The 12769-nt window shown below is 52.2% G+C and overlaps 1 protein-coding gene across 6 annotated transcripts in view; it reads right to left on the bottom strand.

Moving 5' to 3' along the window:
* Positions 1-12769, bottom strand: part of LOC111855424 (neurexin-2-like) — a 589098-nt gene that overhangs the window by 44534 nt on the left and 531795 nt on the right. For all 6 annotated transcript variants that reach the window (XM_072706252.1, XM_023834418.2, XM_072706253.1 and 3 more), the window contains one exon: positions 263-434. In XM_072706252.1, the coding sequence (XP_072562353.1) occupies positions 263-434 (172 nt within the window). The remainder of the gene's footprint in view (positions 1-262; positions 435-12769) is intronic.

The following is a 12769-nucleotide window of genomic DNA, read 5'->3' on the forward strand; positions in this document are numbered from 1 at the left end:
CGCCGATCTGTGTCAGCTCTGCCGGGAATCTGACGCCGGATTGACCCAGCGGGATTTCCACGCTTGGCGACTGAGCCGAGGGCCACGTGCCTGCCACTCGCGTCTGGGTCTCGGTGACATTTCTTTGGGCTTGTGCTCTCGCCGTGTCCATCTGCACACTCTGGGGATTCATGAGCACTCAGCCCCTCCCTCCCCACACCCCACCCCAGGCTCCTGCCTCCCTAAAGGCCCCGCCCCCCAGGCCTCGCCCCCGAGGGCCTACCTGACGGGTAGCGCTCGATGACGGGCTGGTTGTCCACCTGGAGTGTGGCGTTGCCGCCGCTGCGGGTGAAACGCACCACATGGTACTTGCCGTCGCTCACCGTGACGGCGTGCTCGTCGATGGTGATGTCGTCCGTGCCCACGTTGAAGATCACGCCGATCTTTCCACGCTCCTGCAATGGGGACACAGGCGACGGTGGCAGCTGTCACTCTGTGCTGGGACCCTCCCAAGAAAGACAGGCCTCCATCCAGTGCAAACTCCCCATCCTCACGCACATGACCCCCCCCAGCCAATATCCATTAGTGTCTACAGACCCCTGCTGCCTGCGGTTGATTACCGACCCCCCCGACATCCTCACTGTTTGGAAAGGTCAAAACCATTTGCAAAAGCTGACTCATGACGGGGGTCCTGTCTGGCAATGCTGGGCAGGGGGGGGGGGGGAGTAGAATACAGTGGAGGCTAATGTGAGAGCTTGACACACCCCAAGCCCCCCCTCCATGCCCTCTGTTACTGGCCCCTGGCATTAGGGAGGGCGAAGGTGACCCACCACAGAATCATCTCAGTACCCCCCCGTGGGCCGCTTGAGAGATGTTCAGAAAGCTTTCCAGACGGTGGGGTTAGCTGCCTCAAAGTGACCTCATCTGGGGGGGGGGGCAGGTATGACTCATGGGTCAGGCGAAGACATTATTGCTCGGCGCTCAGGCCGCTGTGGGTTAACACGTTAAACCTCGAGATCTCAGTATTTCCAGGCTGGTGAAGTTAAACGGGCGCCAGGTAGGTTGTGGGGTTAGGGCTCAGCGCTCAGGGTCGCGGGTGCAGGCCACTTTAGCCCCAGTGCTTCTGTGAAAAAGGTATCAACCTGTGGGCAATGCAAGGAGCTGCCAGCTAGGGTACGTCATTAGTAACCAGTTTGTTTAGTAGTCAATGTATCGGCTAGAAGGCGGAGCTTAGATGTCAGGCCGTGTTACAGTCGAAACTTCATTTCCACTGCGGCCCTCGTAGCATAAACATGCACGCCATTACGGTAATACACGCCGGCAATTTGGAGATATTTACAGAAAGATTAGCGCTGGTGTTCCACAACATTAGGGCTGTTCGCTGCATGGGGGATGCATATTGACCCCATTAAACAACGGAGCCTCGGGATCTGTGCTTTTTAAAGATGATTCCTGCGCTGTAGTAATGACATTTTAATGGCTATACCCTTGAGCTAAATGTCTCTGCTAAAAAAAAAAAGAAAATCTTTATCTCCACAGGATGATCCATGTAAGGGTTAGTTACTGGTGGGAGAAATTTTTGCTGTCCAATAAGCAAACTTTAAATGAGGACTATCAAAATATGACATCTGAAGACACAGGATTATCAGCGTAAATAACAGAATTTTATCTCTGGTCACGTTCAAAGGAAGCAGAGGGGGGATTAAGTCTTGTCTCGTTCCCACCTTATGTTTACAGGTAACGACACATATTGCAAGGTGTGAAATGTGAGGGTGGAAGTTTTACAGTTATTATGGTATCAGAAGGGTAAAGAGAGCATTTCTGATTAACACTGAATGAATAACGAATTTTCTTTATTCTAAGATGGTGGGCTGAGGAATTTGAATCAGAGATCAGAGGCTGATTTCTCTGATGTGCCGTGACGCTGATGAGGTTTTATTTACATCTCATCTGCTCATTTAATAAGACTGGAACAGCAGATCGCGACCTCCCTTTAATTTCCAAATAACAGGTTTCCGAAATGTCGCAAAGCCGTCACCATGCCGATGGAGGTGTTCACATGTGCGGTGCTTTTTCTCTCGTAAACAGGGGGATGGACGTAGATGAAAATGTCACCTTGTATTGGGACCCAGGAGTCATTTTAGCTGGTCTGTCACATGTGACTGGTGGAACGCCATGACAAGGAGCCGCCCGAATATTTCAGACCTGAAGCTGACTTGGTTTTGACTCCCCTCGCCCCCTAATGGACAAAATCAGTACTGGAGCTGAAGAGAAGCAGCTGGTAGCCGATAGAGCATCAGCTCATTGACACTGAGACTGAAGTGTCTCTTTGGCAGCACTCAGAGGTCAGAGGTTGAACCAGCATCCTCATCATCGTCTGCATCTGTCACCAGTACATCGAAGTGCCCCTGAGACAAAAGGTCTAGCCGGGGACCTGGCCGTGCACAAATGTATAGGTATTTTAAACTTAAACGTCTAAACAGCCTAATCCACTAGAACAATGGACGCCGGCAAGAGCGGTAAAGTGTTACAAAAATGATCCCGGACGAGCCCCCATCTTGTCACCATTGGCTGAAAATGGCGACAGAGTGCAGAGAGGTAGCGGCCAAGTTCAAGGCATCTAAAGGTTTATTTAACCGTTGTGAACTTTCAACCAGCAAAACAAAATACAACAAAAACACAGCAGCTCCCTCTCCCCCCGGCACACAGCCCAGGCCCCCTTTATGCAGGCGGTCGGGGGCACGCCTCCCGCCCCGGCACATCGCACCAATTAGCGTACGGAGCCAGGACTGGAACAGAACAAGACACGGACAGATAAGGAACAAAACAGGCATTGCAGCCGTGGGCTGAAAGGGATGTAACACATCTGAGCTTTAATTGCTAACAAACAGTAATTAAAAGCAGCTGGATCAGCCCCTTGGTCTCTCGCTTGGACTTCAGACGACCCCATCAATGGCCGTCCAGCTGGGTCTACACAGACACCCCCGAACCAAGCCACACTGCCTCGCTTCATCTCGGGAAACGTAAGGACCGGACAGCAAATGGAGACACCCATCGACGCTAATGGGTTCTTAATCAGCAGCACTCAGAAGGCGATAAATCTCGAGCCGATGAGGACCGAGAGCGATCGCCCAACCATTCTCTTGTTCCCGCCGAAATCGGCATTTTCCTTCCAGGTGATGGTGCCATTTTTGTTTGTTCCGGATTTTCAACGAGCTTTTCTGGGTGTTTCAACAGCATAAAAATATACAAGTACTATTGGAGAAATATGAAAGTGCATCGTGCTGTGAGCCTTGATGAAAAGTGGGATCTTTACTGACGGGGAGACAGACGCGCTGCTCCGCCGTCAGACCGAGCTGCTGGTCTGTCTGAAAGCAAGTCGTTCTTCCTGCCTCGATCGTCACACAAGTGATAAAAGCTTTGAGGCAATTTTGCTACATGCCCCCACGTCCCTCACACATATGCACTCCCTGCCCTGGACACACTCTAATAAACAAACTGTTTCAAATGCCAGACAGTCCACATTTTTTCAGGGCGATGGGAGGGAGCAAAAACGTGGACCGTCTGCAGGTCCCCGAGGACCGGACTGGCAAACACTGGAGTAGATGCACAATTCACACCTCGAGTTCCTCCCCTGGGTGACTCTGCTTGGAAACGCGGCCAGTCAGCTTTGTCGCCCACAGTGAGTGCAATTCCCAGTGTCCCGCTCCGTAATCCCACCTGTTCCCATGTTATCGGAGAGCGGGGGGAGGGCAGGGCTAATATTTACCTCCCCCGCTCCATGCTCCATTGCCTCGCCAATGATCTGCCTCTCCGAACATCTCCAGTCTCGGAGATAGACTCCTCATCACCTGAGCAGCGACAGCTTAGAATCGTTATCCTACAGAAGCTGAAAGTGATGGTGGTAGGGGGGGGGGGGGGTTTGGGGTGGGTAAGCAGATGATCTGTGATTTTTTTTTAATGGAATATCATCCAATGAGGATGGGTCATCAATCCTACATCATCAACGCGACCCCACATGATCCTCTCGCCCACGTCGGCCCCTGAAGGATGGGGGTGGGCTGAGTGTTTGTGCCTTTGCCGGGATTTACAGCCAGACTGAAGACATGTGCTTATTTACCTGACGCTGCATTTACTCCCCAGCAGGTGCCTTTGATGAGCTATTGAGCTGCTGGGACTGGGTCGGATGGGTTATTTCAAGGTCTGACTTGTGCTAATTCATTCCATCGAATTTATAATGTCCTGTGTGGCGCAATATGAACATTTAACAGAGAATGAAATCCGGCGCTCAAAGGAACGTATGAAATATGTCAAAGGAATTCTCTCCTTTTCAAGGTAGAAAAGATCTTCAGGCCGGCAAGATCTCTGGGTGACGGGATGAATAGAGATCTGGGCTCGGCGTTGGCGGTAATCTCCGCCGTTCACCTTGACAGGCCGTCCTGAGCTCCAGGCCGCCAGCATGTTCCACCATCCGTGAGCTTCGGCGTCTCTGAAAAGCTGGGGACAACTCGTGTCTGAAGAACAAGCGTCTGATTAACATGAAGGATCAGATAAGATTAGGAGCCCGTCCCACCACTGGCGCATTGGTAAAAAAAAAAAATACCCCACAGAAATCCTCCCTGTCACTGGGGATTAAGGGGGACCTGCTGTCACACGCCCGCAGGGGCCCAGCATGACGTGCAAACAAATAAATTAGCCTGCCGGCTAGCTAACAGCTCAGCGCTAGATCAACACGGATGCTTGTCCTGGCGTCGAAACTCCGCTCGTTATTATGGATCATCACGGCTTCCAAAATCCTTATCCTGCCCTGCAGACAGTTCCGGATGTAGGGCTGAGATCATCCGTTTTTTGGCATCTCCATCCCTCCACCATCCGTAGTCCAGCGGCCGTCAGCACAGCAACGGCTCCCCCGCAGAGCCGAGACCGGCTTGCTGTGACATCCCCGGCCCCACCTGGGGATCCGCCTTAGAGCCAGCGGGCATGGCGGGCGCGGCGTCAATGCCAGAGGCGTTCTGGCTGCCTCGCGCGTGATGTCAAGCGCTCGGGCATCGATGAGGGAGGCTGCTCTTGAAGCGGGCACTCAAAGTCCTCCGGAGCCGTCTGTGCAGTACTCCAGCTGACCTGTCCTTTCAATCAGGGTCGGGAATTTTAAGTATGAGCATTGAAAGAGCCCTTGCGGAATAAGCAAGCCCTACACAGCAGGCTACGGGCACCGGGTTCAGGCGGCCAGGGTCTCCAGTCAGGGAGAGGGTGCCAGTCACTCAGCAGGGGGTGTGTGGCTGAAGGCGAGGGGGGGGGGCTGGAATGAGTGAGGGAGCCCTCAGGTGACCCCATGCAGGGAACCCCCCGCCCCCCTGTTCTCTCAAGCTCTCCTCCCGGGTTTGGCTCCCATTCTCCCGACCTCCAGTCCCTCATGCCGCAGACATGCTGTCAGTTGGTGGGTTATTCTCTGAACCCACCACAGCTTACTAGTGGACCCTAATCAGACAGGGACAGAGACCCACATCACGCTTCTTTAGCTGGTAAACAAATGTAGTTCAGTGGGTCGGGATGCTGAGCCCATGATTGGAAGGTTGCTGGTTCTAATCCTGAGGTCTGCAGGGTGATATAAAAATCAGCACCTGAGGCCCTTCATCCCAATTACTCCAGGGATTGTCTGACCCTGCTTTGAAATTTATATCGTTTTGGAATTTAAAAATAGTATCTGCTAAGCAAAAAAATGCAATCTATGGAACCCCCGACAGCCTTGGGATGTGATCAGACACCCCTCCTAGCCAGAGGTCTAGACCTTTTTGTTGCCCCCGGGCACATTTGTGCGGTCTCGCCTGAAGCCTCTGCCCCCCGTGAAGGGCCCCGCATCTGTCGTAGCGCAGCTGCCAAGTAACACTTTACAGCATGCAAATTATTTGGCGCATTAAAATGCCCGGGCTATTTGATTTACGCATCTCATTCTCATAAATCTGCAGCGTGTGCAAAATGGCTTATTCATATTGCTGAGCATTAAACACTGTTCTGGGCGCCTGTATCAAAGTCCCCCATCACATTACTGCGATTGGCCCGTTCGAGAATTTTTATGTTAATTTTTATGTTTTTTTTTTAAATTTTACTTTCAGATTAAAATGCTCTACAGTTGGGGAAGCATAATGCTATAATTAATATATTCCAGCAGTTTCTACTGATCAGATTCCTTCCTATGGCCACCCATGTGACAGCCTCAGACTCCGCCCCACCCATGTGATAGTCTCTGACTCCGCCCCACCCATGTGACAGCCTCAGATTCCGCCCCACCCATGTGACAGCCTCAGACTCCGCCCCACCCATGTGACAGCCTCAGACTCCGCCCCACCCATGTGATAGTCTCTGACTCCGCCCCACCCATGTGACAGCCTCAGACTCCGCCCCACCCATGTGACAGCCTCAGACTCCGCCCCACCCATGTGACAGCCTCTGACTCCGCCCCACCCATGTGACAGCCTCAGACTCCGCCCCACCCATGTGACAGCCTCTGACTCCGCCCCACCCATGTGACATGTAGTCTTTAAGCCGAGGACAGCTTGCCAAGGTGAAAAGCAGAGATTATTAAATGCAGATCGCAATGCCACATGGGTCCGAGTCACTTTGAGATGTTTCACTGCTATCTACTGCCTGGCTGTCAGGGAAAAAGAGGGTTGCACGGTGCCTGTCCAGCTTGGCCTTAAATATCAGAAGCCCCCTTCATTAATAATTAACATCACTGCCCCTTTATCATCCATTCATGTGGCTGCCCCCATTCATTAGCCATTCACATAATCTCCCCCTTTCATTTGCCATTAATGTCACTGCCCCTTTATCATTCATTAATTTTCCATTCACAAGGCTGCCACCCACGTAACCTCCCTTCTCATTAGTGATTCATGACACCACCCCTTCATCACCCATTCATGACACCGCCCCCTTCATTACCCATTCATGTCACCGCCCCCTTCATCACCCATTCATGACACCGCCCCCTTCATTACCCATTCATGTCACCGCCCCCTTCATTACCCATTCATGACACCGCCCCTTCATTACCCATTCATGACGCCGCCCCTTCATTACCCATTCATGACACCGCCCCCTTCATTACCCATTCATGACACCGCACCTTCATTACCCATTCATGACGCCGCCCCTTCATTACCCATTCATGTCTCCACCCTCTTCATTACCCATTCATGTCTCCACCCTCTTCATTACCCATTCATGTCACCGCCCCCTTCATTACCCATTCATGTCACCGCCCCCTTCATTACCCATTCATGTCTCCACCCCCTTCATTACCCATTCATGTCACCGCCCCCTTCATTACCCATTCATGTCACCGCCCCCTTCATAACCCATTCATGTCACCGCCCCCTTCATAACCCATTCATGTCACCGCCCCCTTCATTACCCATTCATGTCTCTGTCCCCTTGAATAAGGTCCAGCTTCCTTTTTCATCTGCACCTGTGCTCCTGGTTGCAGACTTATGTCACTGGTGTTATTTTCTGTGTGACTGGCTCACATTAATGGGTGCTCAGGTGTTTAACGGAAGCGCCCAGGCAAACTATCAAAGCATCGCTCTTCCTCACGGTAGAAAAATGGGTTCTCCTAAAAAGTGAATTAAAAATAGCTACTGATTTACCTCTAACTGAGGCTAGACGAGACCCCCAGACCTTGACCAGCATTAGTGTTTGGAAGATGGATGGAAGACGGATGGATGGAAGACGGATGGATGGAAGACTAGGTGAGAAACTGACTTATCAGGGAGAGCAGGACCAGCCCGGAACGTTCCGCGGATGGACTGCCACCCCACAGCTGTCCCCGAACCCTGCTAAAGGTGTCAGAGACAGATGGAGAGAGTGCAGCATCAGCAGGGACGCCAGAGACCTCATATGGAAGACCAACCTTGTCTGACCTTAAGTTTCAGCAGTCCTGTGGGAACACCTGAGGCACGGCCTGGCCAGAGGGGGCGCTGCTGAGCTGTCAGGAGGGGGTGTCCTCTGTCCTCCCAGCCTGGCTAGTCTCTTCCACCCCGCCCCTCACCCTCAAACAGTGGCGTTTCCCGGATGCCAGCCTGGAGTGCCCATTTGGGCACGCTGCTTGGGCACTATGATATGAATTGTGTCAGAAGTCGTTGGGGGGGGGGTCCCCTGGCGGGTATAAGTATTCGTTTGGCATCCGAGGGGAGGGAAATTTTATTAAATCACTAATGATTAGTTAAATTGTTGTGGGAGCAGACTTTCCGTCGGGGTGGTGATATAGCTGTGCCTCACATGGCAACCCGTCCGAGCAGCTGACAGCGTAATGGCACAGCGCTGCCTCGGCCTGGCGCGGCTGTGAGCGTTGAGGGGCTCAGTAGAACTCTGTAATTTTGCTCTCGAGCCCAGCAAACATTTCCCACAGCCTCTGCCCCCCCCCCACCCCCTACCTGTTCTGGACTCAGTGCCACCTGTGTTTTGTGAGGGAGACCAGTGGTTGTCGTGACCGGTTTCCCGCGCAGAGGACGGTGTGCCCGCGCGCCAGTCTGTGGCCTTCCCCGCTGCCAGCATGGTGACGCCCAATCAGAAACGCAGGTCGCACGGCCTCGCCCCTCGCCCCCTCCCCCCAAGACTCTCATTCAGGAAAAGCCAACGTCTGTTTCGGTCCCATATAGTTCTCTAATTTTAACCTAAAAACAGTAATATAACACCTGAACAGACACACGGTCACACAACCTAGTATTTACTCTCTGAATATCCATTCATTCGGATTCCATGCCTCTTGTTCTATTCAGGGTCGTGGGGGGGTCCGAAGTCTATCCCGGAGCCTATGGGGGCAAGGCAGGGAAGAACCCAGGAAGGGGCGCCCACCCATCCCAATGCAACTCTCTCAAAATATTAATTATTAATCTTCAAATGAGCAGAGACCCCAGGTCCATCTGCAACCCAGCACTAGGGATCTGAGCATTAGTCTCTTTTGAAATTGTTCCCTTTTGAAACTCAGACAGCGACAACCATGATTTTCCTTATTTTAAATCCATCTTGGATGGTGTTTCCATAAATTCTGTCTATCAGCCAATGACATCATTATTCTGACCTGCCCCCCTGCCCCATGTGGGCAGCTGAGCGTGTGGAACACAGGTGTACAGCCTGTGTGTGCATGTATTATACAGAGAGCTGTCGTTGTAGGAAGAGTCACATCGCAATAAAACACAAAATAGGAAATCCTAGCAATGGTGACTGAACGTAATCACATAAAGGTGTGTGTGTGTGCACGGCTAATCCTTGGGGGGGGGGGGGGGGGAGACAGGACTCATCTCTTATGGAGCCTGCTAGCTAGCCGACCCAAATTCCCGTCCTGAAGGAGGACAAGGAGGCTGGCGGAGAGGGAGCATGCCGACAAGGGGGCACCTGTAACCCGCGCCGCTCTCGCCGCGACGTAAATCGCCACACCGTACGTCATGCGGATTTACGGTGCACTAGCGCTTGTGCGCGGGGATCTGGATTTACTGGCGGTGGGGAGGTCCCCATGCCGCGGGGGTTTGTTACCGATGTGCTGTACACGCTGCCGTGGACGCGGGGAGTCCTCTGCCAAAGGCTCGCCCCAGACACTCAGACACTGGTTGGAAATCGCTACAGGACACTTGCAGGGATGAACCACCATGGTTGCTGTTCGAGATTTCGGGCCCCATGAAAGCATATCAAGTTGGGCCCCCAATCCAGACCAATCCAATTATGTTCCAAATTTTTTAGTGCGCCCATCATTCAGGGGCCCTTAGAATCATCCTACCCCCCCTGCCCTTTATGGTGCATTCACAGTAAGTCCCGCCCCCTCTGTCTGTGCTCACCTGAGTCATACCGGCCCAGGAGGTGCCCTCCGACACCCGAGACGGAAAGGACACCTGTCACTGGCCTGCATTCGCCAGCAGGGCCTCATTGTGCTGGAACTTCAGCTGGTGGCCAGGAGCTTCCCAGCATCGGTGGCTCGTTACTATGGAGACGCTTCTGCCTGGACCAGCTTACGAAGCTGGGAGGCTCGACGAGACAGTTTTGGTTAAGTAGATATCCGGGTCGACAAAAACAGCCACAGGTCTTTCTGTTTCTCGTTCGCTTGTATTTTCTTTGGTCATATTTGCAGAACCAGAGATCAGAGGTGGTAAGGCCAGGTTCAGAAGGTAAAAATCCAGTCCAAGGTTTTGTTTCAACCAACCGGTTGAGTACTGATGTGACTCTTTATACTCAACTGGTTGGCCCAGTGGTGGCATCACCCTCCAGACACTGGTATTTGAACTTGCAACACAGCATCCAATCCCGCTGGGCCACGTGCCCCCCCACAAGCACGACAAGGAGGACCAGAGACGGTGCGAGAGTGGAGTCCTTTGGAGGGAAGCACCGGCAGACCCGGGTACGACGTTGCCAGCAAAGACACGTAACACATAAGGCGCCGCATGCGATGCCCGGTGAGCGAGTCCTCTGGGTGGATCTGAGAATCTCGCTCCCGCCTCGGGAACAAGCAGATGGAAGGCGGAACACGGGGTGCCGGCAGGTTCTGTGGGCTTCCCTACAGTGCGCGGTGACAGCGGTCCTCGGCACCCCCGCGCCGAGCGATGGGGCCGGCGCCACCAACTGCCAGGCTTAGCCCACAAATAAACGCACTCCTGCGGCTCGGGCAAAATGCAGGCCGGCTGCGTCGTGGGAGAGGAACCGCTGGGGGGGGGGGGGCTACCTCTGCATTAGACAGCGTGGGATGCTAACTCTCAGCAGACAGACCGGCTCGGAGACCCCCCCAGCCTCGCCAGGTCACTTTGGCCTGGATTTCACTCCATTACAGGAGATTTCTTTGAAATCTATGTCATTTTCACTAGCTAGATACAGAATGCAGCAGTAAAATTCTGAAGCTCCGTAGTCAGGTCTGTTACTACGGTACAACGGGCCCATTACTGGAAGGAATCAGCCTGACAGGTGGTGGAAAGTGGCTTCCTAACAGCTCTGAACGTGTCTCAGCTCTGCTGGTACAAACTAGGGTCTTGCAAAGCTCATATTTTGTTCCAGCATTTGGTAAAATCCACGAGTACACAAAACTGCAACCGGAACACTGGAACTCTTCGAACACTGGCTAGAATGCGGGCTATTTTTCAGAAAGCTTTAATTATATATGATATAAGCCTTTCATTTTGAATGTAGACCAAACGTGAACCTCCTACAGCTCTAACACCCCGGTGCTGCAATGATTATGGTCTATAAACAGCACGCAGATAGATATGGGGGATTTTTTGCCTTTGGGTGTTACATTGGTTGTTACAGTATTATTATCAAATGCTGGCAGCTACACTGTGTTTAGGTGGCAGATGTTGGGGAAAAAAAAGTTTTTTAATGCGTACAGAGGGTTAGATGGCCCCCACTCCGCAGCCCCGAACCCCGCCCCCCCCATACGACTGTCTTCCCATTCTTACTTCCCGTTTACCCTGCCAGCCAAAGTAAGTCCCACCCTGCTTCTTACAGTCTCACTTTTGCCCTTATACTTTGCCAGATGTTTCCGGAAAACATCCCTCCTTTGTGTATGATAAGATTACCAGTACTGTATTCTCTATTCTATCCAATTTACAGATAACAGCTATAATGCTCTTTGAATTCGCTAGGCTGGTTCCCCCTTCCGGATACTCTGTGCTCTGATATTTTATAGCTTCAGCTGAGATTTACATATTAGCCAGATGCATGACTGGACAGCACCGGCCATGAAGACACATCTACTCTTTGCTTTCCGAGGGCACGTCACCCCGCATGTGCGCCGGACTAATCGCTCGTGCTGTACGGGCTGCGTCCTGGGCTGCAGTGGAACGGTCCTGCCCAGAGCAGAATAAAAAGATGAGAGAGTGGGGCATGTCAGGGTCCGTGCACGCGGTCGGATGTCTCGACAGTCAGCCACGGGGGGTCAGGAGCGGAGGGGGCCTCGGCTGGCTAAAATCTGCTCACACGATCTGCCATAATCACCGCTGAAGAACACTAACAAGTGGACCCCCCCCCCCCACATCTCCTGCCATCAGGCCCTCGGCATTTCGCTTGTCCTCATGCGGCACCTTCTCCACAGCAGGACTCCACACAGTCTAGGACTGAATACCTACCGCTATCCCATCATCTCATGCTGTCAAATATATGTGGTCAAAATCAAATCAGGGGTAAAGCTACTTGCCATTTGGACAAAGAGGCCACAAATATAATTACTGGAGTACATCTAAAGCGGGGCAATGGTGTTAGCCGGAATGGCTGAAGAAACACCTTCCTGTTTGTTACGGGACTGAACCTCCCATTTCCTGTGTGCTTTCTGGCTGCGCGTCGCATTTGGAAGAGCTCAGAGTTTCATTATTTGGCTTTTAAGGCGAAGCCCGAATGCACATTTTAAAGGCGAATGCAGCTGAAAGGACAATGAGAGCGAGAAGCGCTCGCTAACCGGAGGACCCAAACACGAGTACCGCGACGGAGAGAGCGCCGGGCTTCGCGCGGGTCGATGTGCATGGAGGCTGCCAGCAGCTGAGACGGTAAACAGCCGAAGACGAGAAGATAAACTAAACCTCCAGTGAAGGAAAATCAGCACTGCGTGTTAGCAAATAGTACCTGCCAGTTAGACTAACTGGAAAAGAATCCACAGAAAATATTTACAGTTGTGGTCAGAAGGTTACATGCACTCATCAGGGGCATGAATGTCATATTAATGTTGGGCCTTTAATGGTTTATTTGAACTGTTCTTTTTCCAGGGCAGAATGATTATACAACATACATCTTCAACAATAAAAAAAAAAAATTGGGTATT

This window comes from Paramormyrops kingsleyae, chromosome 24 (assembly GCF_048594095.1).
Source record: "Paramormyrops kingsleyae isolate MSU_618 chromosome 24, PKINGS_0.4, whole genome shotgun sequence".
NCBI classification, from domain to species: Eukaryota; Metazoa; Chordata; class Actinopteri; order Osteoglossiformes; family Mormyridae; genus Paramormyrops; species Paramormyrops kingsleyae.